At 56.3% G+C, this 27027-nt stretch overlaps 2 protein-coding genes across 6 annotated transcripts in view; both read right to left on the bottom strand.

Moving 5' to 3' along the window:
- Positions 1-9010, bottom strand: part of FLT4 (fms related receptor tyrosine kinase 4) — a 56284-nt gene extending 47274 nt beyond the window's left edge. For 2 of the 3 annotated variants that reach the window (XM_032703165.1, XM_032703166.1), the window contains exon 1: positions 8894-8997. In XM_032703165.1, the coding sequence (XP_032559056.1) occupies positions 8894-8951 (58 nt within the window). In that variant the 5' untranslated portion in view covers positions 8952-8997. Of the gene's footprint in view, positions 1-8893 lie in introns of all 3 variants that reach the window. The other variant, XM_032703164.1, reaches the window with a different exon arrangement.
- Positions 9011-13362: 4352 nt separating this feature from the next.
- On the bottom strand, positions 13363-19254 carry LOC116794310 (zinc-binding protein A33-like). 3 transcript variants are annotated; one of them, XM_032702895.1, is made up of 8 exons: positions 19226-19251; positions 18802-18909; positions 18406-18680; positions 17708-17803; positions 15830-16063; positions 15429-15448; positions 14548-14663; positions 13363-14456 (listed from the first exon to the last, which is right to left on the bottom strand). In XM_032702895.1, exons 3-8 carry the CDS (start codon positions 18676-18678, stop codon positions 13912-13914), a joined length of 1284 nt encoding a protein of 427 aa, XP_032558786.1. In that variant the 5' UTR covers positions 18679-18680; positions 18802-18909; positions 19226-19251; the 3' UTR covers positions 13363-13911. The 3 variants fall into 3 exon arrangements, with proteins under 3 accessions (XP_032558786.1, XP_032558787.1, XP_032558785.1); XM_032702896.1 differs by lacking the exon at positions 18802-18909 and having other exon boundaries at positions 19226-19254; XM_032702894.1 differs by lacking the exon at positions 19226-19251 and having other exon boundaries at positions 18802-19057.
- Between the last annotated feature and the right edge of the window lie 7773 nt (positions 19255-27027).

Here is a 27027-nt window from a genome sequence, read left to right as displayed (position 1 = left end):
GAGGCAAGGTGCTTGCTTCCCCCCTGCTTCATCCCAGCACAAGGATCATGCACCACTTTCCCAGCAGTGCGGGGATTTCCTTGGAGTGAACGTCTGCATCTCCAGTGGGAGCATCCCACTGTACAACTGGCTGCCATGTTTTCGGGACATGCCATTAAACCTCTGCCCTTTGCTCCCCGAGGGCCAGGGCCTGCAGTGTGGTGAAGGGATGATGGGCACTTAGACCCAATTACACCTCCCTGGGGACTCTGCTCCGGCTGGGACAACCCACAGCGTGAGTGATGGATTCCTGCGGGTGCTGGATGCCGTCACCTCTGCTGGGTGTGATTTTGCTCGCTGCCATCACTCTGAGCTGGCAGCTTCCAAATCTGAGCATAAACCACAACTCGTGCCCAACCTTCTTAGCTCAGTAAATGTCAAGATTCACTGTTGTTCAAGGAAACTACTGAGTTGACCTGCACTTTCGTCAGTATTTATTTTTTTGGGTCACTACGTCTTCCATCCATCTCAATGGATGCCAGTATTTCAGAAATGGGGAAAACAAGTCTTGGATGGACAGTCAAGCCTGAAGCCAAACCTCACTGTAGCACACTCACGCGTGTCTATGCATACATGTACACACTGCCCTCAGCCAACATATGACCTTCCACACACAGGGAAACCAATGGAGAGGTTTCCAGGCTCTCCTACATAGCCTTGTGCTTTTTGGGGGAACAAATGAAACCAGTAAATCTTTTACAGATTTCCCTGCTGCATGGAGAGCTCATGTGCCTCTGTAACTCAGAAAGATGATGGAGGAACCCAAACACCTCCATGGGTCTCATGAAGGTGCAGACAGACCTTCACAGACCTGTGGAGCCACTGCCCGATTCAGGGCACCTGGCTGTGCCCTGCAGGGTCTGCCAAGCCCTGCCAAGCCCAGACAGCAGCCAAAATGGTGAACCCACTGCAGGGTGGGGAAGGACCCCAGCGAGGAAGGGGACAGTGACCCAGGGGGGAGGCCTGGCTGCCATGGTGGCTGGTTACTGTCAGCCACTCAGCAAAGCCATCATGAGCTTGCAAATTCTGTACAAACTTCCCACGTGACACAATCACTCAGGGGCCAGATCCTAAAGCCCTTCCTTCTCTCTTTACTCAGACCAGTCTCCACTGAAGTCATTGAGACATTGGCCTAAATACAGCTGAAGGACCTCAGGATTTGGCCCAGTAATAAAAACTTCCTTCCTTTGTCTACTGCTCACTCCACATGATCCCACTGCCTCCTGGCCTCCTCCTGGCCACGTCTCCCGAGGCTGGGGCCGTCAGTTGTTTTGGTCGATGCTGCTTTTCTGTTTTACCCTTGGCCAGACAGTGCCTGTCCCCTCATGCAGCTGTGAGCTGCTGAGGTGGAGGGAGCCAGGGTGGCCAGTGAGGAAGAAGGGGCATTGTGGGGTTAAATTCAACTGGGCAGAGGGACATGGCGACATGGATGTGCGGACACCGTGCAGGCTGAGGGCAGTCTCAGCCTTCACCTTCTGAAAGGCAATTCCTTCAACACCTCCTTGAGGATGGGTTGGAGCATCTCCAAAAAAGCCTTTCTCCTGCCCTGCTGAGCACAGAGCAAGTGTCTTGGGCTCTACACCGAACTTTCATGTGAGGGACTGGGTGAGATGACTCCTACCCCGGAAGGTGTAGCAGGAAGTTAACTCATCTCGCTGCAGTGGCATCTGTGCATCACGCTAGGAAGTGACACCATAAGAAACACATATGATTTTAAATAACTTGCAATATGAATTTTGCTGTTTTTTCTGCCTCAGAATAGCCAGGGGGATGAAAAGCCCTGTCATCTCCCATGGGTACCTCATCCCCAAGCATAGCCATCTGAAACGTGCACTGAGGTTTGCGATAGGAGCTCCTGCTTCCTTCCCATGGCCACCAGCCTTGCACACACCTGTGACACAGACAGAGCAGTATCTGAATACATAGGGACTGATACAGCAATTCCCTTCACACCAGTCTCCCTCCTTGTGCTGCTTGCTGACAGAAAGCAAACATAAAAGGAAATTTGGCTGAAGGGAGAAGCAGCATTTGGTCCTGCAGTACCAGCACATTTGGATGATCTAAACCTCAGTCCTGCAACTCACAGATGCTCACGTGGGTGACCTGATCATACAGTGGATTGCTCAGAAAGCACCAAATAACCCCTGCAAGTTCCTACTGAGGTCTTACATCTTGCAGTGAGATTTTTAAAATTGCTCAGCTAAAGCCAAAATCGTCAGAGATGCGCTTCGGAGTGTGCAGCTCTAATCACCCCAGGGAACACAGAGCTCTGAGTAGCAGAGGACTGGTGATCTCAGGGTGCAAGGCTGTGGTGTTCCCTTTGCACAGGTCTGAGGGAGCCCTGTGCCTCCCAGCTCAGCTGAGCCAGCTCACCATGTCCTGTTTCCCAATGCAGAGCACAGCAATGCCAACCTGGGCATTCCACAGAGTCCAATGCCCTGTCCAGTGACAAGGGCTGCTTTGCTTAAGGCTTGCTCTTGAAAAAATACAGCCTCACTGTACATTCCATCCTTTTTAAATACATTAATTGCCATGGAAACAATGCTGGTTTTGGTATGGGAGTAGCCTGGTGGCCTCCACAGATGCAAGATAAAAATCAATGGATACGTTGACATACAAGCTGTATTTCAGGACCTTTTGTGGTTTTGAGGCTGGTCACCATGGGCACATACAAGAGAATGGCTCAGACACTAACAAGATGCCAACTTCCATAGAGAAAAAGCTGGGGACAATAAAATATGCAGGAACATCTCCTTTTCAGTGTTTATCTGCTTGGGCAGAAGGTTCGTGTATGGGAGCTGCTCCCAGGACTGATGTGTGTGCTCAACTCTTGGCACTGGTCATTACTCCCAGCTCCTGCTGAAACATCCCAGCCCTGGCTGCCCTGCACGTCCTCATTGCCAGTGAGTACAAAGTCTCACCTGGTCTCAGACCTTGGCAGGGTGGCTTTGCTCCATGCCTCCCCTCTCTCCATCCACGGCCCTTCCCATCACTTCAGATGCCTCACCAAAAAGAAAGGGAAAAAAAAGCCAATTAAACAGCACTGAGGGGGTTTGTACACAAAACACCACAAAGGGAGAGGCTGCGAGCGCCCTTCCCGCCCTGCCCACAGCCACCCCCAAGAACCTGGTGGAAAGGGCAGCCCTGGCTGTCCCCTCCCGGAGAGGGGAGCACTGCCCTGTTCCCTGCCATGCCGCCCATCATAAAGGGGTCCCTGAGCTGTTATCAGGCAGTGACAGTTTCCGCCATCAGATTCCTCCTGTCCGTCAGGAAAGCTAAATAAGGAACATCGTTCAGGCGGCTGCAGGAAGAGGGGAAATGCAGGGACATCCGGCCCAGCTGCCAATTTTTCCTTTCCCATGAACCACCACTGACCTCCACCAAGGGAGAACCTGGACACCCAGCCTGGCATCGGCACTGCTCCTCTTTGCTTAACCCTTCCCTGGGGGATGCCCTGATCCCTGGAGCCTGCCGGGTAGGCGGCCTCATCGTGCAGGGCAGTGTGGCCGTGGTGTGACAGTGCCTGGGTGCTGTGTAACCAGCACCATAGACCGAGGTGGGCAGACCAGGTGCACCAGCTGGTGTTTGCCCATCCAGCTGGAGCCACAGCCAGAAGGCTTAACCCCTCCACACCTGCACTTGGATAGGCAGCTACACCGTGCATGGTGGCAGCAGGTCCCCAAAGCATCAGTGATCTACTCGACCACTTCCCTCTTTGCATGCACTGAGACCAGGAGCGGAGTTGAGCTTATTCTCTTGCTTATCCCTCTGAAACAGAACTGGTGTTTTCCAGGCTCTTCCAGGAGTTGTAACCAGCTCTGGCCTGGCTGCTGTAGACAGATAAAATCTCATCTCCTCTTTCTCTCTGCTCACACCAAGGCTCTGCCCATCAGTAACAGGGACCAGGACAGTCTGCAGTCGACTCATCCCTTTCTCGTGGTTTTTCCTGGGGACAGCCCTGGGCTCCTCACTGCCTTTCACTGTAGGGGAGGAGGAGCAGGGGCCTGGTTATTACGTGCTTAGATAAGGGGAGACCACAACACTTGCTCAGAGTACCTCTTGTCTTTCCCCACCACCCCGTTCTCTCTGTTTTCCCAGTTTACAGTCTTTTACTGACCCCCTAAACCAATCCTCCCTCATTAGCACATGATGTCCGTCCTATGGCACCTCCAGGTTTGGCCGCAAAGCCTGCGTGAAGGATCCTCGCCCTGGAAGGAGGGGGCAGAAACACAGCAAGAAAAACAACTCACACGTGGGAGCAGTTGTAAAGTGAAATACAAATCGCTGGCTGAAACCTGTTTCTGCTACCTCAGCAGGGAAACGACTCCAGGAGAGACTCCGAGACTCCCCACTTAATATCCTCAGCTTATAAAACTTAGTGGGAGTTTCTGCACCGGCTGCCACGGGGCCAGGTTTTCACTCTCCTTCTGCTGAACTTGCACCCAGAGATGGAGCAATTTGCCCGCAGCCCCCCAACAGGACGAGTGGCCAGGCTGGGCTCGAGGGCTCGCGCCCCATCGCCGACTTGACCACCCGTCATCTCCGCTTCCACTGTTCTCTGCTAACAATGAGGCACCACAGATGGGCAATAACACCGAAAACATCAGAACTATTCTGACCAGAGAGAAAAAGCCCCCCTGGGACCTGGCTAACCCCCTCTTTTAACAACGTGAAACAAGAAACAAAGGTCTGGGATAGCCAGAGGCAATAAAAATCCTGGAATTCATTTAACCAGTCACTAGATGCCAGTGCAGCTGCAGCAGTATTTCTTTTTCTAATGAAGGACAAAAGATAATTCCAGCTCTCGCCCAGGGCAAGGCTCAGCTCTGGTCCCCCCAGCAGACCCTGGCACACATCAGAGTGCCCCCCACAGCACTCAGCTGATGTGGGACGTGTACCTGGCTGCCCGCTGCCCCTTGTCCAGTTGGAGATTTGCAGGAGCTGCGGGGGTAGCTGGGGCAGGTCAAGGAGAAACATGGACACCTCTGGCTCACAGTCCAGAGTGAGAAAGAGGGCCTTCAGCTTTAACTAACCACCTGCGGACTTTTTCCTTGCAAACTCATCTGTTTTTCCATACACAACCGCCCATGGACCCAGACAAACATCTCACACCCACAGGGCCCCATGGCGACGAGCTCCACTGCTGTGTGGCAGTGTGCAACAAGCCACCAGCCTCCCACTACACTCCACATCCTCCCAGCACGGGAACCCACCAGGAACTGCCTTCTCTGGGTGAGCTGTGATTTTGCAGCCCTCAGTCGCAACGCCCCATCCCGTCTTTCCCAGCGGAAGAGCCCAGTGACGTTTAGTCATTCCTCACACGGAAACCACCACGACTGCTGGCTCCCCACCCTCCATGGGCAGCGCAGCCTGAGGGGTCTGGCCATCGCAGGGATTTCTGCTTCTCCTCACACATTCAGGACCCCTTGGGATCCCCATCACCTCCGGCTTATTGCAGTTTCCCCTGTCACTAGTTTAAACATACAGTTCCCCCAAACTGGGAGTAAGGGAGCCCCCCACCTTGCCCTCATTGCTTGGGGCTGTTTCAGCCCAGCAGGCTGAATTCAAAGGCATCCTATTTATTTGGAAATGCCTCTGCTGTACCAGCTGGAGTGGCTGAGGAGAAGGTGGGTGAGGTGGGTGTTGTCTCCATGGCTCACCTTGATCCCCAAAACTGCAGAGCTGGGCAGACCTGGGAAGCCACCAAGAGCCCCCTCCTGCTCTGCAAGGCAACCTCCTGAGTGCTGCGGATGTCCCATACGGCACTGGAGAAACTGCTGCCTGGCCACGGCCCCGTCCTGATGCCGTTCCCGTGGGATCCCGCTCTCCCTTTCCCTCCCCAGGAACTGCCTTGGGACGCCGGGAACAGCCTGTTCCCTCCTGGCCGGCTGGGAGCACCTGCCCTTCCCACGCCTGCCCTGGAAAACACCACAGCAACACGGGGCCAAGAGAAACCCTGGGGATAGTGATCCCGCTTGGAGCAAGCCCATGGGAGAGAAGCAGCAGAGTGGAATGGGGCATGCTGAAGGAAGCCCCCTCCACCCTGTCTGCACTGGCTGGGCACACTGTGCTGCTGGGGGAGTGTCCCCCTGCTCAGACGTCAATTTGAGCTCAGCAACTGACGCCCTGGTGGGTGTTTGTGCAGGCACTAAGCTGTGGGCTTGCATGCCTGTGCCAAATCCCAGGGTGGTAGTTGCAGCCCACTCACCCAAAATCATCCTTAAGCAGACAGCAGGGCACAGGAGCCATGGCTGGCCCCTCCTTGGCAGCCCCACAGGGACCATGGGCTGCATCCCTCCCGTCACCCACCTCCCCTTGGAGGCCCTGGCTCTGCCTCGTCACTGACAGCGGCCGGGTTGAGCCTGAGCGGGGTTTGCTGTGCACTCCTGGCTGTTGCATGAAAGGGTGTTGCTGGAACGGCCCATGTTTATTACTTGCAATAAAGCGACTGCTTCAAATCCCAGCTGCGCAGGCAACTGTTGCTGCTGGCACGGTCAGCGCGGGGCTGTCCGAGCGCCCGGCCGGGGGGTCTGTGTGATCCTAGAGGGGGGCAGGCGGCAGCAGCCAATGCAGTCGGCTCAGGTCCTACACAAGAACGGGCCCTTCCCTCACGCAAAGGGCATATGCTCTTGGAAGCAGCAAGCCAGTCTCCCCAATGAGATTATTTGGCTGCGGGATGCTTGGCACTGCTCTGTGCCCACAGGATGCTGGCTCAGGGAGTACACACTCTCATCACCATCAACGAAGTGTTACCTCAAAGTGCCCTGGGATGATGAGGCTGAACCTCTGCCTGCTCCCCACATCTCACTGCCTGCACAGGGCAGTTCCCCAGCTCCGCTCCATCCTGGGAGCACTGTGGAGCTGGAATGTGTAAGAGCTGTGTGCTCTTGCTGGTCCATTTAATCAGGCACTGGGGTGCAGGAACGAGAAGGACGCAGTGCCAGAACAGACCTTTCATGATGCTGAGATGAATATTTCATCCTTCCCAGGTGGAACAGTCTCACACCTCCATCCCTACTTTCAAGGGGAGCAAACATTTGCACCCAGTTGGGATTATGATTAATGAGGAATTTGTGGGTCCTTCACACACTGACAAATTGATCTCAGGTAGAACGGAAGAAGAGGAAGCAAATTCCAAGGGTACAATCCCCCAGCTGAGCTTCACAATGCTCTCCGTTGCTGCACTAATCAGGCAGCACCAAGAGCTTCAAAGCTCTGTGCAGCCCTGCGCTGACGAGGCCACACAGCACGCAGCTGGGCTGGCCAGAGCCTCCCAGGCACTGCTCCCGCACCTCCAGGAGATGAAAGAACCTGGGAAACAGCTACGCGATGCTTTACAAATTGCTAACAGGAGAGCTTTGAACAGTTGCAGCTCCTGCCGTGACTCCCCCAGCAGCAGGTCCCTTTCTGTCCGGCCTCCTGGAGCTCCCGCTGAGCTCCAGCAGCTCGCTGGGTCTTTCAGCCCCACGGCACCAGAGCTATCAGCAGCATTTTGGGCAGAGCAGGTTGATAGTGACGCTGCTGGTGATGCTGTCCGTGCCGCACCTCTGCAGCCAGACCTGCAACCCTCCTGTGAGCTCACTTCAACAACAGCAGCAAATGCCACCAGTGACAGTGAGTCACTGAGCAGAAGCTACAGAAAATTCTATTTATGCTCCCAAAATTCATCTTCCCATGTCGGACGCTTCCACCATCACTAACTTTCTCTTGGTCTTGCTCTGATTCGGGCTGTAAATGCTCTACTTGTGCAAGCAGGAGCTCCTCTGGGAGTAGCTGTTGGGGTGCCCTGTCCCTGCTGCCGTGGCAGTGTCTACCCAGCTCTGCCCTGCCCCACGGTCTTTGCTCTCTGGAAGGGTGTTGCAGCCCCATCTCCGCAGTGGCCCCACACCCACCTGGCCCAAGATATGGCCGAGGGTTTGACTCTCTGCCCAACAGCCTTTTGCCCCAGAAGTATTACGGGAGGTTCACTGGGATCTGCCTCGGGTGACTTCCCAGGCAGACCAGAGCTGGGAGAGGCAGGCTGGACAGCATGGTGTGGACCCCCACCTCCCTCCCCAGCGCGCTGCCCGGCACTCACAAATTAATGACCCTGTGCGTGAAAAAATAAATAAACAGAGCCCAGATTGTCCTCCGGCCGGGCGCGTCCCCGCGCAGGGACATCCCTCCCGCGAGGGTCCCTTGGGGTTTCTCCCTGCTCGCAGCGAGACACGCGCGGCACGAGCACGGCGTGGGTTTCCCGCGTCCACGGACCCCGCGGGGACCGCAGCACGGTCCTCCCGTCCCGTCCTCTCGCTGCGGGCTCGTTGTCACCGCCGTCGGGGACACCCGGGCAGTCCCGGTCGGGGATGGGTGACCCCGGAGCGGGTAGCGCCGGTCAGGGATGGGGAACCCCGGGACGGACTGTGCCTGTCCCCGTCGGGGATGAGGAACGCCGGGACGGACTGTGCCTGTCCCCGTCGGGGATGGGGAACCCCGGGACGGACTGTGTCTGTCCCCGTCGGGGATGGGGAACCCCGGGACGGATTGTGCCTGTCCCCGTCGGGGATGGGGAACCCCGGGACGCACTGTGCCTGTCCCCGTCGGGGATGGGGAACCCCGGGACGGACTGTGCCTGTCCCCGTCGGGGATGGGGGAGCCCGGGACGGGCAGCGCCGTGGCACGGCATATCCCCGTCCGGGGTGAGGAACGCCGTGGCGGGCAGTGCGGGTCCCTCCGGGGTCTGGGGGACACACGGATGGCAGCGCCGAGTCCAGTCCCGTCCCGTTCTGCCGGAGCAGCCCCGTCCCCAGCGCGCCCGCAGGTGCGGGGCGGGCGGCAGAGCGGGCAGGGCAGTCCCGCAGCCCCCTCAGCTCACCTGCCTCCGAGACAATGCCGAGCCAGAGCCAGAGGGGCAGCGTGCAAACTCTCCTCATCTCCGGGGCTGCCGGCAGGTCCGTGCGATGCGGAGCGGTGCGAGCGCCCCGCGCCCGAGCTCTGCTCCCGCCGCGCCCCAGCTGCGGCGACGCGCGGCGGCGGCGGGCGGGGAACACCGGGGCCGCTTCCTTTTCCTCCGCCCGCCCGGGCCGCCCGCCGCCCTCCGCCGAGCCTCGGGGCGCCGGGCGGGCGGGGCGGGACGGGGAGGGGCGGGCGGGGGCGCGGAGCGGGCTGGGGGGTGGGCGCACCTGCGGCTCCGGGCACCAGCGGGGGTGCGCGCATCCCTCCGCACACGGGTGTCTCCACCGGTGTGCGTGGGTCTGCCCCCCTTGCAGCTGGCAGCGTGTCCCCCACCTCTGTGCGTGGGTCTGCATCATCCCTGACCCATGGGCACATGAGCACCCCCACACCTGCTTCTATATTCACACCTGTGTGCAACCCTGTGCATTCCCCTGCACCTGTGTGCGAACGCCTGCACATCGCCTGCTTTCCTGTCTGTGCCTGCGTGCACATCCCGGCCTCTCAGGGCAGAGGGAATGTACACGAACACCCTCTCACCACAGTGTACGTACTCCTCATGCTAACGAACATATCTCACACCTGGCTGCATGCACATCGTTATGCCTGTGCACCCCCCCCAGTTCCACACCTCACACCTGCACGCACACCCCTAGGCACGCAGTGCTGCACACACCCCTGGAACCTCCTTCCTCCTCCATCCCCCGGGGCACACAGGGGCACACACGCACTCGGCGAGCACACATTTGCACCCCTACTCTTTGGGGGTGCACTGGGGGCCCCAACTCATGCCGTCCATCCCTGCACAGGGCCGGCAGCGCGGGGCATCCACGTGGCCCCCCAGCACCGCTCCACGTGGCACCTGCACCCCTCTCTGGCAGGTGTGCACCGAAACCCACGCGCACGCCCATGGCATTGGCAGCCGAGCGGTGCCGCCCCACTCGTGCCAGCGGCGCTGCCCCCGCACCGCTGCCACTGCCAGCGACAGCGACAGCGGCTCCGGCTCGAACGCGCCGCAGACGGGGGCGATGGCAGAGTTTTGGGAGCGCACAGCCCTGGCCAGCTGCCTGCGCACCCAACGAGCGCTGAATGGATGAATTAACACGGCCCCGCGCTGCGCCCCAGGGGGTTATTAATTATGCTCGCTTGTAGTCAGCGAAGAAAGAGCCTGAATGAGAGCCATGTGCTCGTGGCTTCGAAAAGGCATGAAAACTTCTGGTGCGCTCAGCTGCTCGAGCTGCCAAACCTGCAGAAGGAATCACCCGCTCCCCCTCCTGGAGCCCTCAGAGGGACCCCACCACACAAGTCTTTTTAGCCAACACACCCCATCCCAATTAGTGAGTTTTTAACCCTGACGGTGCTGACTGTATCATTCTTCGGCAAACTCAAATTGGGTCACCTCCACCCTTGATCCCAATGGAGCAGAAAGCAGCCATGTCCCTTCATCCCAGATGGGTACCCAAGCTCCTGCAAGTTTCTGGAGATAGATTTTTAAAATCTGCCATGATAAGGGGGAGCACTGGCTACCACTACAAGGTGAAGAGCTGAGATTGTGGGATCAGAGCCCTTCCCAGTGCCAGGGGCTGTGATCAGAGACAGGACAGCCATGGGGTTTCCTGCCATGGCAGTATGCCCATGCTGGGGACTGCATCAGGGGTCATGGTGCCCCTAAGACATGAGCAGCGAGGTGGTGAGGGGTGGACAGCGATGAGGGGATGAATCACATTGCACTGCTGAGCTACTGGACAAAATGCACAGTCTGGAAAAGCTGAGTGTGAGAGGAGCAGAAGATCTGACCCAGAGTTGAGGGGGGGGGGAATCCTCTGGTACCCCAAAAATCAAGGAATTTTGGTGTCCTCCATCCCTTGAAGTCCAAACGTGACACTGCACAGGCGGTGGTGGCCAGGACAGGCCTGTCTCCACGCTGCCATCTAACGGCAGGACACCAGGGAGGGCTCGCCCCGCGACAGCAGGGAATTTTCCATCACAAACACAGGGCGACTGTGGGACCGATGGGACCTTTCCATTGTTGCCGCCCTGGGAAACAAAAGGATCTTATTTTAAAATCTTGTCCCCCTTCCAACATGTGGGGGGACCCGAGGAAGCAAAGGCTTCCCCAAAGCACGTGATAAAGACATAGACAGGTCACAGCAGCAGTGCCAGGGCAGGAGCTGCTGGACACTGGAGCCTCAGCATGGCTGTGGGAGAGGGACACTGGGGTGGATCTCGGGACACCCAGAGACAAAGCAAAGAGGTGACCCACAAGGAAAAGACAGCCTGGTCCTAGAGGCAGATGGTGAGATGCAGAATCTGGATGCTGGAGCACAGGGGTGCTTCATCTCCACCGTGCCCACTCTCCCATCCCCAACCCCTCCTGCCTGAACCCAGGGCCAGGCCCACTTGGTCACTGCATTCCTGTGGTTCCCACTCCACGGTGCTCTGGTTTGTCAGTGAACTGAGTCTTTCAGGCAGCATTTAGTGGCAGGCAGCATTTCCTCACCGGGCTAATGCTGCACAGCAGCTCCAAGCACTGTTTTCCCTGTGTGTAGGAGCCACTGTACGTGCTGTGTGCGGAGCAGAGGCTCTGCCTGCCCCAGCCCTGCCCCTACAGCAGGGCCAGCAAGGCCATTATACCCCAAAATGTGGCACTACCTCAGTGCAGCACGCCATGGCCACCACGCACAGCCCGGCAGAAGGAGAAGGAAGGATGTGCTTCCTCAGGAGCCTGCTCAGCCCAGGGATTTGGGACAAGTGGGTTTGGCTGCACCCCAGCTCTGCCTTCGGCACTGGGGAGGTGTGGGAGGTGGCAGTGGTGGCACTGGCACACATCCCAGCCCGTGCCACACCAGCCCATGGGGCACAGGCAGTGCCGGGCAGCGGGAGCTGGCAGACAACAGCCCGGCTTTGCTCGCTGCCTGCCAGTGCCTGGCATATCTGCTTCCCCTCACACCTCGGGGATGCTGCCTGCTGCTGCCCAGCCTTACCTGCCTGCAGTTTAGGGGGAGGTGGGGAGCTGATGGGTTTCAGCCCCCCCAGTGCAGCTCCCTGCTGAGATCAAACCAGCCTCGCCTTTCCGCTGAGCCTTCCAGCCCTTGCAGGGGGTAACATCCCTGCTCACAGCAGCATTTCCAAGCCAACAGCTCTTTCTTCTCCACTCTTACTTCAGCTCAGGCTGGGGGGCAGTGACAGGAGGAAGCAGGAGCTGGGAGAGGACGCTGAGTCCAGCCCAGGGGCTCAGTAGGGAGGGAGCAGAGCTCAGTCACTGGCTAAAGGCCAACCAGGGGCCAAGAGGGAATATAAACCCATGGCACCCCCTCCAAGTACACTCGACCCCTGAGCAAGGCCACAAAGAGCAGTGGCTTCCCAATAACTGGGTCCCTTCTGCACCACCTGCACCCCAGGCCTGCAGAGCCCCTGAACAGGACAATCTGCAGCACGGGACATCCTCCCCTCTGGTTTCTTCTCCTGCCCTGGCACTGGCATTAGGCACTCCCAGCCCTGGCACACTGCAGCAGTGATGCACAGGAACTGGAATGTTCCTTGTGGCACTGAGAGGGGACAGGGGCCCTGTGCCACCCCCTGGACAGGCGGATGGGCAGTGAAGGACGTGCTTTGGCAACTATCCCCGTGCCCAGCTGTAGGAGCTGGAAAGTCTCACACCTGGCCCTTCCCACAGTGCAAAGCCAAGCCTCTGCCAGAGGTGTTTGCAGGCTCCAGCCAGCACTGGGGTCTATGCAGGATCAGGGGAGCTCTGGCCCTGCTTTGACCCTGGAATGGACTTCAGTTGGATACACATGACATTTCCACCCACTCTAGGCATTGCCATTCTCCCTCCTATCCATCACCTCCACCAGCCAGGCTTGGACTCATCCCAGCACCTCCACTAACTCATGAGTGAGGCACTGACACTGCCAGCACTCCCCAGGCACAAACCACAGCAGCCAAACTCCCTTGACTTGCCTCGCAGAAGCCTCAGGCTGCCCTCCTGCAGGGGCAGTGCTGCCAGTGGGGGGCTGATGGGCAAAGAGGGATTGAATTTGGCATAAAATGTGACTTCGCAATTTTCACAAATCCTTAACATCCAGCCACAACCGAGGTGGCCAAAACTTAAAACTCTGGAGCCCAAGGTGAGGGCTGGGCTCTGACAACCTCCCTCCCTTGTTCTCAAGTAACAAATAATGAGGAGCCACTGCAAGATGCACAGGGAGTACTCCAAGAGAAGACAGTGTGAAAGCCGTGGCTCTTTCATGCCTCCTGTGCTGCAGGCACAGAGAGGAGCCAGGGCTGGAGCAGGGGTCAGGGGGCTGCTCTGTGCCCCCAGGCTGTCCTACACCCTGAACTGAAAACCGCCCCCCCAGCACGAAAGCCCCGAGCAGGCCTAGCAGGCAGCACTGCCTTTCTAATGAGCTTTAATAGTGACCGAATCGAGGGGAGGCAGCGCCATAGTCCCCGGGCTCCAGTGGGTCCCATGCTGGGCACGGAGCTCCCTCTGCTGCCGGCCCGGAGCCCTTGCCCGGGAAGCTTTTCCAGCAGAGGAAGCCCAAGGCCGGGATGTGGAATTGAGTGTCAAGAGGCACCTGATGGTGCTCTGGGACTGCGACCCTCCTCCACGGGGCTTATGGGTGGGAGCACAAAGGGACAGGAGGTGCCAGGAGCCCGCGGGAACGTCCACTGCAGCCCTGTGGCTGCTGTTACTGTACAGTACCATGCTCAGGCACGGGAGGTTGTTCTTCCAAGGGGGGGCCCAGGAACCTCTGGGAATGCCTAGTGGCAGCCACAGCTCACGCCAGAGGGAAGGGAGGGCAAATGGGAACTTCAAAGAGACTCATCCCCCTCCTTCCTCCCAAAACTGAAACCAAAACAGCCCCTCCAACAACCATCAGGTCTGTGTGTGCACAACCGGCCCCCAGCACCGCCCCAGGCAGGAGCCAGGCCCATCCCTCACAGGGCCAGGTGGCAGAGGCGCATGGGCTCCATGTTGTCCCTCCCGTCGCTGAAGCAGGTGCTGAAGAAGGGGCAGTATCTCTCTGCAGAGACCTGGTGGAAGGTGAAGAGGTGGGACATGTCCCCAGCGTTGAAGAAGGTGACAGTGCCCTCCTCGCAGTCCAGGAAGACCCCCACTTTCCGCAGGGGGTGGTGGGGAGTCAGGCGCACCCAGGGGGTGGCGGTGGCCCAGTATTCCGTCCTGTTCCGCAGGCGGAGTGTCCAGTAGCCATTCTCTGGGCACAGCTTGACCTTTGCTGCCCGGTCTACAGTCTCAGCAGCCACACCCAGGTCCCACTTGGTTTTGCTGCCCACCCAGACCTCCCAGTAGTGCCGGCCGCTGTCGAAGGCCTGCGAGCCCAGGACGTTGACACACTGACGGAAGCGCCGGGGGCTGCTGGGGACAGGCTGGGCTCGATTCCTCTCTGTCACTGCTGTCAGGTCTCTGGAGAAGATCAGGTTGGGGTGGGCTGACTCAGGGTCGAAGGTGAGTGGGGCAGGAGCTGTGGAGACATCAACCATGGCATTTACTCTGCAGAGCATCCCTGGCCCGCCACCACCCAGAACACCCACCCCTCACACCGATGTGCTCACCGGGGCAGATGGAGCGCAGCATCTGTCTCCAGAAGATGTACTGCAAGGGGCCGCTGTGGCTGTCCCTGTAGTGCTGCAGGTCCAAGGCAGGCTGGGTCTCCACACGCACAGAGGGCCTGGGGCAGAGAGCAGCAGTCAGCCCCTCTGCTGAGCTGCTGCTGAGGCATGTGGGGAGAGCATGGGCAGGGCTGCTGCATGGCACAGATTTGGTAAAGATGGGACACAAACCTCCCTGGCAGCTGCTTGCACTGCCCAATGCAGGCCTGCCCCTACAGCAGCAAGTGGCTCGGGGCAGAGGTGTCCGAGACAGATCTGGCAGCACCGTTCGTGGAGCAGTGATTCCCAGAGCAGACCTGCACCCAGCACACCCCTGCATGGGTGAACAGGTCAGGCCTGTGGAGCCAGGCTGCATCCCAGGGAGGGAGGGAGGGGACACAGACACACTCCCCCATGACAGTTCTGGCCCTCAGCTACTCCCAGCCTCAGACAAACCTGCACCTCAGGGTCAGTTTTGCAGCCTCACGAGTAGTAAGAAGCTAAGAAAGGGCAGGGAGAAGCTGAAGCACCCAAAGTCTGTTGCACCCAAAGCCTTGTTCCCTCTTGCAGCACACTTGGCTATTGCACCCATTCCAGACCAGCACGTCTCCTCTACCCACTCTTCCAGCCCAACCACCTTAACACACATGATGTTCCCTTGGGAGGAGCATCCAATGTTTGCTGGGGACCAGCCTCCCCCTTGCACAGCACCAGCAGCTTCCTGAGCAATGTGTGATGCTTTAAAAACTTGGGATGAGATAAAATGCCTCTCCCAAGTGGTCCCAGCCAGGGACAGAGATAAGCTCCTGAAAAGGGAATCAGCTTCTTTCATGCCAGACACGTACCTGATATCCAGGCTCTCCACCTGCAGTGAGAAGCAGAGAGAATTAGCAGTCACTGTCTGTAATTTATGCAGATGCACAAATAAGCTTCTTGTCCTGCCTCCTGCTGACGTGCAGCACAGAGAGAGAAAACCAAGCTACCGGGACCCCCTTCCTGGGGAAAACTGACGGGCACTTGGACAGAGAAGGAATAAGGCTCCCAAGACCCATCACATCTGAGATCACTGCATCCCTTGTGGCTAAAGCCTTCAGACTCCAAGGGATTGGGTATATAATCCAGAGGGATGGCAATGAGAATGACCTCCACGTACAACTTATTGCTGTCATTTAAGACTCTCCCCATCCCGAATTCAGATCCTGAAACATCCCTCAGCCTCCTACCAGGGTCAGCCAAGTACTCTCACCTCCAGCAACGACACTTCTTCCATCTTGCCCAGGGTCTGCTCGACATGCTCGATGTCCCTCTGCAGCACTGCCATCCCCTCCTCCAGCTGCCCAACGTGCCCGTGCAGCCGTGCCAGCGACTGCTCCTCCTTCTTGCCCAGCTCTGCCAGCACAGCTCTCTCCTCTTCCTCCAGGATCTGATGAAGGCGAGCAAACTCGGCCCGGATCTTGAAGTTCAGCTCCCCAGACACCTTCTGAGCAGAGGGAAGAGGCAGAAGATGAGCCCAACAGCTAAAACACAAGTAGGCACACAGGATGGCTGGGCCTGTTATTCTGCTTACAGAGCCCTGGAAATCTGAGTCTTAGACATAGCCATGACTTTCTTGGATGGAGAACAGGACACAAGGAGAAGTTTTGAGGCTGCAGAGCCAAAGGGGAAAACCCCAAAACTAACACAGAAAAACATCTCTACCAAGGGCTCGGTCACCTTAACTAGAAAACCCTGCACACAGCCACAGCCTTCCCACATATCACCAGGAATTTGCCTGTGGGCAAGACGGGAGCTCTCTAATTTTTCCAGAGCTGCAGACTCAGCTGTTCTGGTTAGTTTGGATTTATTTCACATCATTCCAGACTGTGGGCAGAGCTGCCTGACACTGGTAACTTGCTCTCTTTCTCAGATGGCCCCGGGGAGCTGCACAGACTAATCTCAGTCATTAAGGCTGATAAAATCTCATTCAGCTCTTTTCAGAGGTCACTTTTTTCCAGTTGTTTACTTGGCCAGCCAACCTTACGGTGTTCTTGCAGCCCTCCTGCCTGTTTACAAAAGACAGCCAATGAATTTTTATTTTCCCAATTTTTAAGCTTTTAATCTCCAAGTAAAACCTTAGCCCTCGTCATTTTCTCAAGGAGTGCTTCCTGAAATGCACATCCCTCCCTTTCTCCCCACAGGAAGACCACCTCCCTCAAGATACATCTGAAGCTTCACCAGCCTCCCTTTGCTCTAGCAGGTAGGTGTTTGTGCTGACACACCAGAACTGTACAGGACATGCAGGGCCTCCCTGTTTCAATTTGCACGTTTACTCTTGAGACACAGCCCTTGCACAGCAATGGGACAACACCTGCCTATTTGCTAATACTTCTTCATTAACCTCAAAGGTTTATTCCACATCTGGCAGTGGGACAGAGGTAAGAAATGGTGCAGGCTGGGGGGATCAGAGGCTCCAGTCAGAAGACAGTCTCCCATCAGTTTTATCTCACCTCTGAACTACTTTCCTTTTCCTTAAACTCACCTTCCTTAGCTTTCAATACTTTTATGCCATCCAAGGTGGAAGCACAGTCAGTCTGTGGCTGTTCTTGCTTCCCTGATTTGTTCAAGTAGGGAGCCTGGTGCCTCTCAAACTCACAGAGAGTGTTCAGGCTCCTCACATCACCTCAGCTTTGCAGTGAATCGAAACACTGTCCTTGTGATGAGGCCACCACTCGTGTAGTGCCAACACTGCCACTGACCCAACTCCTTCAGCTTTGCTGCCACCCCTTCAGACACACAAGAAGATTTTAGAGCCACCAAGGATTAACACCCTCCCAAAGAGGCACCACTGCAGAGCCAGAACAGGCTGCTCAGCCCACAGCTCTCACCATGTCTCAGCTCTGCTGCACCAATGCACTTTGTAAACACTGCACTAATGAGTGCTTAATGCTCTTTCCAAAGCCCCTGCTGCATATCCAGCAGTGATGGGCTTTGGCCTGTGTGCAGGGGAGTTTGTGCAGATCCCCTCATAGTTACTCATTTAGATTTTTACAGGAAGCTGAGCTAAACCTCAGCTGAAGTGCTACACGGACCCTCTATGAACATTGACCCAGAGGCTGTAGAAAGAGCAGCTCCCTCAGGGCATTACCGTGAGGCCACAGATCTCCTCCTGCACCACACGCTTCCTCTGCAAGAAATTCTCCATCTCCTTCTGACGAGCTTGCAAAGCATCTTCCAGGTGCTTCTGCAGGAGGAAAAGAAAGTAAGGAGGCCATTTTACTACTCTGTTGTGAATCAGGAGCAATCCCAGTTCCTAGGGTAAGCATTAGGAGGAGACTGCAACAGGATCTCATATAAAGGCTGTAAGGAGGAGCAAGCACCTGATGCACAGGGAGAATTACGTATATGTGCATGTAAAGAATCCCATTTATTTTTAAGACTGGGAGCTCCAGCCTGAGAAATCTCTTTGCACAAGCTTTAAACCCTGTTTACTGTGAATTGAGTTGTGCAGAGACTGTCCCCTCAAGCACTGCACCTGGCACAAGCAACCCTCACCCTTGGCTGCATGGTCCCTACATGAGAAACAACAAGGCTGTGGTGGGAATCAGGAACAGCAGTGATGGAAACAAATGTAAGAGCAGGAAGGGTTCAGCAGACAGACAGCTGGAAGGAAATAGGGAGAGGGAATGAATGAGGAAGAGACACAAATGTCACTGCACTTGGGTCAGGTAAGGTGTCGCAGTGGGGGAACTGTCTGTGTGAGGTGGGGGTGGTGGGCTCGTGGTGGCTGCACAGGGCTCATGTGGCACCTGTCCCCTGCTCCCCAGCCTGGCAGAGGCCACTCACCTGCATCTTCTGCTGGTGCTGGGCAGAGCCGCAGAGCCGCACCTTCTCCACCAGCCCCGCCAGCAGGTAGTGCGTGCGGAATGCCCGGCTGGGGAACTCCCGGCGGCACTGGGGACAGGAGGGGACGCGAGCACAGCTGTCCCAGTAGCCCTGGATGCAGCCCTTGCAGAAGTGGTGCATGCAGTCCAGCATGACGGGCTCGCTGAAGAGCTCGCAGCAGATGGCACATGTCAGCTCCTCCCGCAGGCTCCGGTCCTGGCTCCTGCCCGCCATCCCTGCTGGCACACAGGTCCCACCATGAGGTTCTTGTCACCACCATCCCCAAATCCCCTTCCCGCTGGGCTGGGGCGGATTTCTGCCTCTCCCGCGCACCGGGGCAGTGTTTGGCTACCAGACCTCGGGTGGGAGGCACGGGATCTGCCCAGGCGTCGCACTGGGTGTATCCAACGCTGGAAAGCCCCAAACTGTGGGAACTGCAGAGCAGTCCTGGCCCAGGGTCAGTGCCTTTGCAGAGGAACAACTTTCTGTTTCCCGGCACTTCAGCAAAAGTGTTCACACCGTTTGATAGGGCCCCAAGGAGGGAGTCACCCGGCCTCAGGGCCGGCAGTCCCCACCTACACCCCGGGGAGCTCGGAGGTCAGCCACGCACCGTATGTCGCACCCCTGCAGCCCGAGCCCCGCGACGCGCCCCGGCCTGCAGCGCGCCCCGCCCGCTCCCCTGGGCGCACCCCCGGCGTCCCGCGGTCCCCGGGAGCCCCACCGCGCTCACACCACGTTCACACCACACCGACCCGTCCCGTCCGCGCCGCTCCCGCAGCACCTCCGAGCCTCCCAACTTGCTGCCTCCGCCCCGCCCCGCCCGAGGATTGACGTCCGCCTGGACCAATCATCGCGCGGATGGACGGCGCGCCCGCCCGCTCATTGGGTGAGATCTGCGGAGGGGCGGGACGGGGGGGGTCCTGGCATGTGACGCGTCACGTGCGCGCGCGCCGGGACCGGTGGCGGGGCCTCACGCACCGTCCGCGGGAAGGCGCGTGCGGGAGGGGGCGGGACGGGACGGAGTTGGACTGGACTGTCCACACTGACCGTGCTGCCCTTGTACTGCCCCTGCACTGCCCCTGCACTGCCCCTGTACTGACTGTGTACTGCCCCTGCACTGACTGTGTACTGCCCCTGCACTGCCCCTGTACTGACTGTGTACTGCCCCTGCACTGACTGTGTACTGCCCCTGCACTGCCCCTGTACTGCCCCTGCACTGACTGTGTACTGCCCCTGTACTGCCCCTGCACTGACTGTGTACTGCCCCTGCACTGCCCCTGTACTGCCCCTGCACTGACTGTGTACTGCCCCTGTACTGCCCCTGCACTGCCCCTGTACTGCCCCGCACTGACCATGTAGTGCCCCTACACTACCCCTGTACTGCCCCTATACTGCCCTGCACTGTCCCCACACTGCCCCTGCCTTGTCCCTTCACTACTCCCGCACTGCCCCTGCACTGTCCCTGCACTGCCCCTGCACTGCCCTGCACCGCACGGCTCCTGCCCCACTGCCACATTGAGCCTGCAGTGCAGAAATGAGCTCCAGCCCAAAGCCTCCCCGTCTCTGCCCTACTCACAGGACCTTCACAGCGCAGCTTGGAAGCTTTGGAGTCACAGCTTCGGGTCAGCTCAGAAGTCACAAGGGCTGTGGGCTTGTTAGTGAAACAAAGAAAGAAGGGCTTTCATCCTTGTATGGTCGCCTGATGATGGGCCCGGGGATGTTGTGGGAAGTGGCAAAAACTAGCAGAAATGTGAGAAAAATTACAAGAACTTTCAATACTGGAACTAAAAGCAAATAAAGCTGAAAGGAGCAGGGCACAGGGACTTGAAAAAGTTGTAGAGACTACTTGTCTCCTAACCACTGTCAGCATCAAAGCATGTCTGCAATAGGGTGATGTGCCAGGCACTGTCCATCCGCTGCCCTCCTCCTCCTGGTGCTCTGTCTTCTCCTCATTAGAGCAGTGCAATTAGTGCAGAAAATATTTCTGCCCATCTTCATTTGCTTGTCTGAGGGATTTTGCCAGGCTTTCTCTTGCACTGTGCGTGCTTGGTCACTGGCATGTGGCCACAGCAGCCCTGCCTGCAGGCATCAGCCTTTCCTGTGTTCCCGGCAGCCCCCTCAGGGTCACACACTCAGCCACAGCCCTGCACTGATGTTTGGACTTGGAGCACTGCTGAGTGCATGATCTGCAATCAGTCCTGGGGGATGCTGGCCATGGGCAAGCAAGGTGCACCCCTTGTCGTCTGGGTGGCCAAGCAAGTGGCATCCATGGGCAGCAACAAGGTCCAGGCCATGGCCAGATAGGCTCCCAGCTCCCATACAGTTACCCTGGGAGCTCAGAACCTGCTCCAGCTCACTGAGGGAGGTGAGTTGGCTGCACCATCCTGCTCCAGTACCCATGGTGGCAGTGGGACAGGGGTGCTCAGTCCTTGCTGCTCAGTGGGCACTGGGGGACAAGAAGCGCTCGCTGGGCAGGAATTGTTTCCAGCAGGCTGAACCTACTCCCATTGCTGCCTTTTACCCTTTCCACTGCACAACTCAGCAGAGTCCTCCTGGGAATATCACTAGGCTGGTGACACCAAGATCCAGGGATACCTGAACAATCTCCACTTAGCTTCACTCCCCACGTTTGCAGTTTTGTGCTTCCACTAGGCTGGCTCTCTCCATGTGAACAGTCCAGGGCTTTCTGGGAGCAGTGCCAGTGCCAGCCCAAAATGGTAGGAGAGTGGCTGATGTTCCATCCCATCCTCCCGCCATGTGCCAGCAATCCTGAGGAACAGCTGGCATTGAACTTGTGGATTTTGGATGGGACCTGAATCGTCTGCTTAGATGCATCTTTTTGAGAGCGAAATGGCTTGATCATCTGTGTCCAGCCTCTGATCTCCTGGCTTTGCCACCGTTCCTCCAGGAGATGTTACAGACTATGCACAGATACACAGATGATCAGACAAGACACACGGCCCAAAGTGAGTCAGGATGCTGCTCCCTGACCTGTGGCAGCACCACGGTCCATTATTTGTGTGGCTCTGCATAGAGGTCAAAGCATCAATAATTGCTTTTCAGCAGAGATCTGGAATGTGCTGCCAAACGTTACATTTCCCTGTATCCTGAGCCATCAGCGCTGGGAGATGTCCCTGTGAATCAGCATCTGTGCTCTGCTCAGAGAGCTCATCCCTCCTCGTGGGGCTGGTTATGGAGCCCAGGGAGGTGACAGCTGGAGGCCCATTGTTCAGAGAGGTGAGTCCTTCTGTAGCCAGATAACTGAAGCTTCGCCCTGAAAGACGAGAGTTTGGGATAGCTCAGCTGATGTCGGGTTTCCCCATCAGATCCCCTGTCAGCCTCAGCTGGAGCCTAGTCCTGGTCCCTCTGTGCAGTGTGAACAGCAGGAGCATCCCCCTGGCATGGCACCTGTGCCGTGGATACCTGCCTCAGGCACAGGACTGCGGGATGCTGCTCTCGTGGAACCAATGCTCTGTACCAGGGCATAGAGCTGCCAGATTGGGTCCAGGTCCTGCAGGACATCCCGCAGCACCCAACAGTGTCGTGGACCCCCTGATGCCTTGGCTTTCCCAAACAACTCCCCTTGCAGCTGAGAGGACCTATCACCCATGTAAAATTGCTTATTTCCATCTTTGCAGGTTTGAGGTGCAAACGTAGATTTCAGAGCCAAAGGAGGAGTGGCACCATTTTACCACACGCTGCACTGTTCCATCAATCCAAGAAGGAAGTTCTAATACAGATGGGGTGTCCTTGTCATGGCCATTTCACTTTCTGGGACATCAACTACGAGGTGTAAAACTAGCAGTGAGTGGCAGTCATTTCCCAGTGAACCCATCTGTGGATTGAAAACACACACCCGAGCGTCCCCCAGTCTCAGATTCCTGTTTAAGTGCTCCTGGCATCTCTTTCCTTTCAGCACTCACTTCAGTTGGCAATGTAATGTTTTTCTTTCTTTTTTTAGCACATCCCTCTCTGGAGGCTCCAAGCTCTGGGCTGGGACCTGAGAACGCTGTGTTTGGAGAGTTTGATTATGCACTGGGGAGATGAAGGATAACGTGGATTGGGAAGGGTTTGGCTGAAAGCACATGGATTGGGTCCAAAACCCTTCACCGTTCCCTGCTCTATGCAACAAACATGTATTCTGGGAGATGGGTGTCAGAGGAACCGTTTGGCCTTGCAGAAGGACGGGGATGAAGTGGGAAGTATGGTGGGTTCAGCTGCTGGAAAGCTGCACTGGGCTTTCAGTGGTAACACGAGTAGAAGGGGAAGCAACTGCTGATGCACAGTGTCCGTCCCTTGTGTTGGCTCTCCAAATGCAGGCAGGGAAGCTCCACATGGGATGAGAAGCTTTGCATTTTTATTTCCCTGTTTCACCTTGGTTTGAGTACAAATACACACCAAGGACTTTGATTCCTCTGGATCGTGCTCTCCCCTATAGCTCTGCCTGAGCAGTGCCCAGCTGTGGGGCAGGCTAGGGGCAGAGGGGTGAATTGGGACTGATCTTTTCTGTGTGCTGACCTGGACAAGCCCCAGGGGAAGGACTCTGTGGCGGTGAGGATGGGGCACCCTGGAGCCAGCCCTTCCAACTGCCCATGGCATCTCTGACCAGGAGGGAGTGGAGTGCTGCCAGACCAGGAAAAATCCTCAGACTCCCCCTGTCCCTAAAAGCAGGCTGCACCCCAGGAAGCTTTGCTTCTAAGGGCTCCTGCCAGCTCTCCTGCACTGGGACCAGGAGAGAGAAGGAATGGAAAGGGATTACTGTAAACAGAAAGAAAAGAATAAAAGAAGAAGGGATGAGGTGAATCAAGGTAACAGCAGCATCACTGTTAATGGATATTACACATCCCTCCGTGACCTCAGCTGCAGGAACACGATTTAAAGGCCTCGGTTAGAAAAGCGAGCAGGAAATGAAGCAATGCTCCGAGATATGGTATCTTTGGATAAATAGCTGCAGAATGAAGGTGACCAAAAGCGAGGCCATTATTTGCCAATATTTTCTTCCAAGGCCCAAATGACACAGCTGTTTTGCTAAAGTCAGAGCTCTGAAGGCTCTGGAGCCTTTGAAGGTGTCTGACCAGCCTCAAATACCTCCATGAACTGGCAGCCATGATCCAGATAAGAGACTGGTAGGGATGGAAAGAGGTGTTGAGCAAGTTCAAATCATCCCAAACATGCCATGAGAGGACTCAGGTCAAGTAAGGGCAGGAGTTTGTGTCATTTTGTCCATCATGTGTCCAAGAGAAGGGATGAGGATCAGCATGGACAAATCCATCTCCTACTGCATGGAGCTTGCATCTTCGGACTGGGGCTCTTCTGAGCCCTTGGATGCTGCATGGCTCTGAGGGCACTGGGGCTGTGGGAGGGGGCACCACAGCCCACTGGTGCCAGCATGTAGGAAACAGGTTCTGAAACAAGCACAGGAGGATGAACATGGCTTAATCATGACTTCTTTTTTTTGAGGGGGATGCTCAAATAACTCAATCCCAAGGGACCAATTTCATTTGCTGCTGAACTCCTCAGCCCAGTTTCCCTTCCCAGGCCTGTCAGGCAGCCTGTCTCTCTGACATGTGAGATTCCCCATGCCACCCCTGCGTGCAGCCAGGAATCCACCATGTTTGCATTCCACCAGCATCCTTCAGTGGCCCACACCCAGGCGCCAAAACCGGGAGATTTCTGCAAATATTAACATTTCTGGCTGCCGCTTGTTTGTCTGTTTACTCTGAGCTGAGCATGAAACCACTGTGACACTCCACATACAGCACGGGCTTGGCCAGATGACACCAGAGCAGCTTTGTCCTCTCAGCCTTCCATGGGTCATGAGTCAGCCCCCAGCCAATCCACTGGTCACTGGGTGCAGGATGCTCTGGAACACTCTTCTCTGGCATTTGGATGCCTTGTTCATGGTGAGGCTGCTGAGCTTTCAGAGATGTGTTGAGCTGCCTCTGCAGAGCCTGAAGCATGTGGGGGATTTGGGTTTTATATTTCTGACCTCAGCTCAGCGGGAAAGGTCCTCATGATCTCATCTGACAAAAATGGGCTGGACAGGCTTGGCTGCTCAAGATGCTGGAGTCCTGTCCGTGAGCATCCATATTCCACAGTCAGAACACAGTAACCATGAAATCCAGGCATGTGGTCACATCACATTCCCAGATTGCTTTCTCCTGGCTGATCTGAGGCTGTTTGCTATATTCATTACTTGCATTAAAGACAGCTACAGAGCAGAGTCCTCTGCATGATGACACATATAAAAGTCTTCAGTCCATTCAGTGGAGATGGAAAGAATTCATTTACCAGCATGCAGCCTTCAAAAGCCAAGGGATGTTTCTGCAGAAGATTCCACAAGTATCTCTCAGTGCAGCATTTCATGCACAGCACAAGTTATTGGTAATAAATGTCCTCTCTTGCTATTTACTTTGCACTTTGCTATCTGAGAAAGATGCAGATGTGCTCCAAAATCTCATTCATTTTGGAGAAACTCAGACTCCACACTGTCTGCACCTTGGCAGCCTCAGCCTGGAGGCACCTCCTGTGACCCCCAACAGGATTTAGAAGCAGCTTTTTGCACCTCTCCCCCTTCCAATTTCTTACAGCCACACAGTGAAAGCCGGAGCCTGAGCAATATCAAAGTGGTCACCAGAAACAAAATGAAAGAAATTCAGTTGCCATCGAGCAAGATAACCATCTCCCCTAGGGAAAATAATTAAAGTGGCTGTACCTTTGTTAAAAACTCAGAAAGATCCTCAAAAAGATTTTCCTTCTGGAGCCGTCACCATAACAACGAATGTTTGCAAAGGATGTGATGGGGAGGCAGGGGGGAGAGCTGTGCCCTCAGTGAGCACAGGGTGTCATGACCGGCTGTGCAGCCGATGGCCACAGGAGATGCCAAAGATGAGGGGCAGGCCAGCCCAGGAGGAGGAATGCAGGGCCATGAAGGAGGCTGCTGGTGACGGGGAGGAGGAGTCCTTTAGCCCTGAGGAGGGGGAAGGATGGATGGTCAAACCAGCATAGTCCTGGGAATACTGCACAAACCTTCTGAGATATTTCTGGTGTCTGTGCTGGTTGTCCGTACTGGTGAGGTTGTGGCAGTTCTTGGTCAGACAGCTTGCTGCCACCCAAACCCTGTGTCTGAGCTGCCCTGAACAGCCCTGGGGCCAGGACTGCCCTGGGAGGCAGCCAGGCTGAAGCCAAGGCCAGGGGCAGGTGCTGGCCTTCAGGAGGCTGCAGCTCCTACCTCCAGTTTTGAAAGTACAGTAAATGCTGAGAGTAATGATCTTACCATGGGGATGAATTGATCTTTTTCAGAGCCCTGCCCTTTGCTCCCCATCCAAAGCTCACAAACTGATTTATTTGTAATAGGAGCTGGGCAGGCTCCTCCTCTCTTCTTTTTCAGGGGGATAAGCCAGAGCATTGGCTTGCCCAGGATAGCTTTCAAAAGAGGGAATAACCCATCCTGGACACACAGTGTCAGGGCCCCTGCCACCTTTCCCCTTTCTCTGGGCTGGCTCCTCTGCTCCATCCTGCAAAATGACAATGCACACCCTCTGGTCCTGGAATGAGGGTGTTGTGGGAGGCTGCACATCTTCTGCCCAGAGTGAATGTCACCCTGAAGGAATGTGGATTTCCCCGTGGGAAGCAGAGCACCACAAGCTGCAGCATTCAGAAGCCCTGAGCCCTCCCAGAGGTAACAAAGCCATATTTCCCCTGGTACCTTAAACACTTTAAATGCCTGGGGAGAAATAAGTCTCTTTTCCCTCCGGCATGAAATAGCTTTCAAAGTGGATTTGCAGGCTCCAGACTCACCTCCCTCATGTGTCTGGTCTGAGCTCTTCAGAGAAGGCAGAGAGGAAACTGCTCATTGAATAATACATTGCAGGCACGCGCTCCCCTGAGCAGTTGTTTGGAAAGTGTCCCATACGCCTTGTGCCAAATTTGCTGGCCAGGGAAGCTCAGTGGTATTAGCATGTTCCAGTTAATTAGGGCTGTGAGTCGTCCTTTTCATCGCCTGGAAGAGCTGAGAGAAGGACAAACCTGGAGCACTGCCTTTATAAGGCTTTGTGCTTTCCAGCACCGTCTCTGCTCAGCTTGTGCGTGCTCTGCTTGTACCCTGGGGGTGCTGCTCTCTCCCGTGGGGCACTGGGCATCATACCTATCTCTTGGTGTCAGACAGAGGCTTGTGAGTCATGTCTCTAAGGAACACAGAGCCAAATGGATTCCCAGCCAAATCCCTGGGTTTGTATCAGGAGTGGATCTGACTCTCCTGCTCTGGTGTGAAGAGCCACCAGCAGTGCTGGTGTGCTCGGACACTGCCGCTGGCCTGTCACCACAGAGCTGAGCGTGGCTCGGGTAAACTGCTCCCTGCTGACAGCTGATGTGGGTCCCCACAGGACTAGGAAATATGGAGCGAGGTAGTGAAGTAGCAAACACAATCCTGCTGCTGCTGAGGTGGTGCTGAGCACCGGATCTCAGCTCCTGGAAACCTGGTGCCTTTTGGCAGCACCAAGCCCACAGGAGACACACAATGCCCTGAATTCTCCAGCAAATTGCATCATCTTCAGTCATGACACTTTGGTAGGGTTTAGGCTG

This window comes from Chiroxiphia lanceolata, chromosome 15 (genome assembly GCF_009829145.1).
Source record: "Chiroxiphia lanceolata isolate bChiLan1 chromosome 15, bChiLan1.pri, whole genome shotgun sequence".
Taxonomy (NCBI): domain Eukaryota; kingdom Metazoa; phylum Chordata; class Aves; order Passeriformes; family Pipridae; genus Chiroxiphia; species Chiroxiphia lanceolata.
This window is presented reverse-complemented; position numbering and strand designations above follow the sequence as displayed.

Excerpts from the sequence above, each read along its gene's own strand:
- LOC116794310 (XM_032702896.1), bottom strand. The coding sequence starts at position 18,678 with ATGGCGGGCAGGAGCCAGGACCGGAGCCTGCGGGAGGAGCTGACATGT. Across the intron at positions 17,804-18,405 it reads AGCACCAGCAGAAGATGCAG|AAGCACCTGGAAGATGCTTT; the intron begins GTGAGTGGCCTC and ends TTCCTCCTGCAG. Across the intron at positions 14,664-15,428 it reads GTGGAGAGCCTGGATATCAG|GCCCTCTGTGCGTGTGGAGA; the intron begins GTACGTGTCTGG and ends TCTCTGCCCCAG.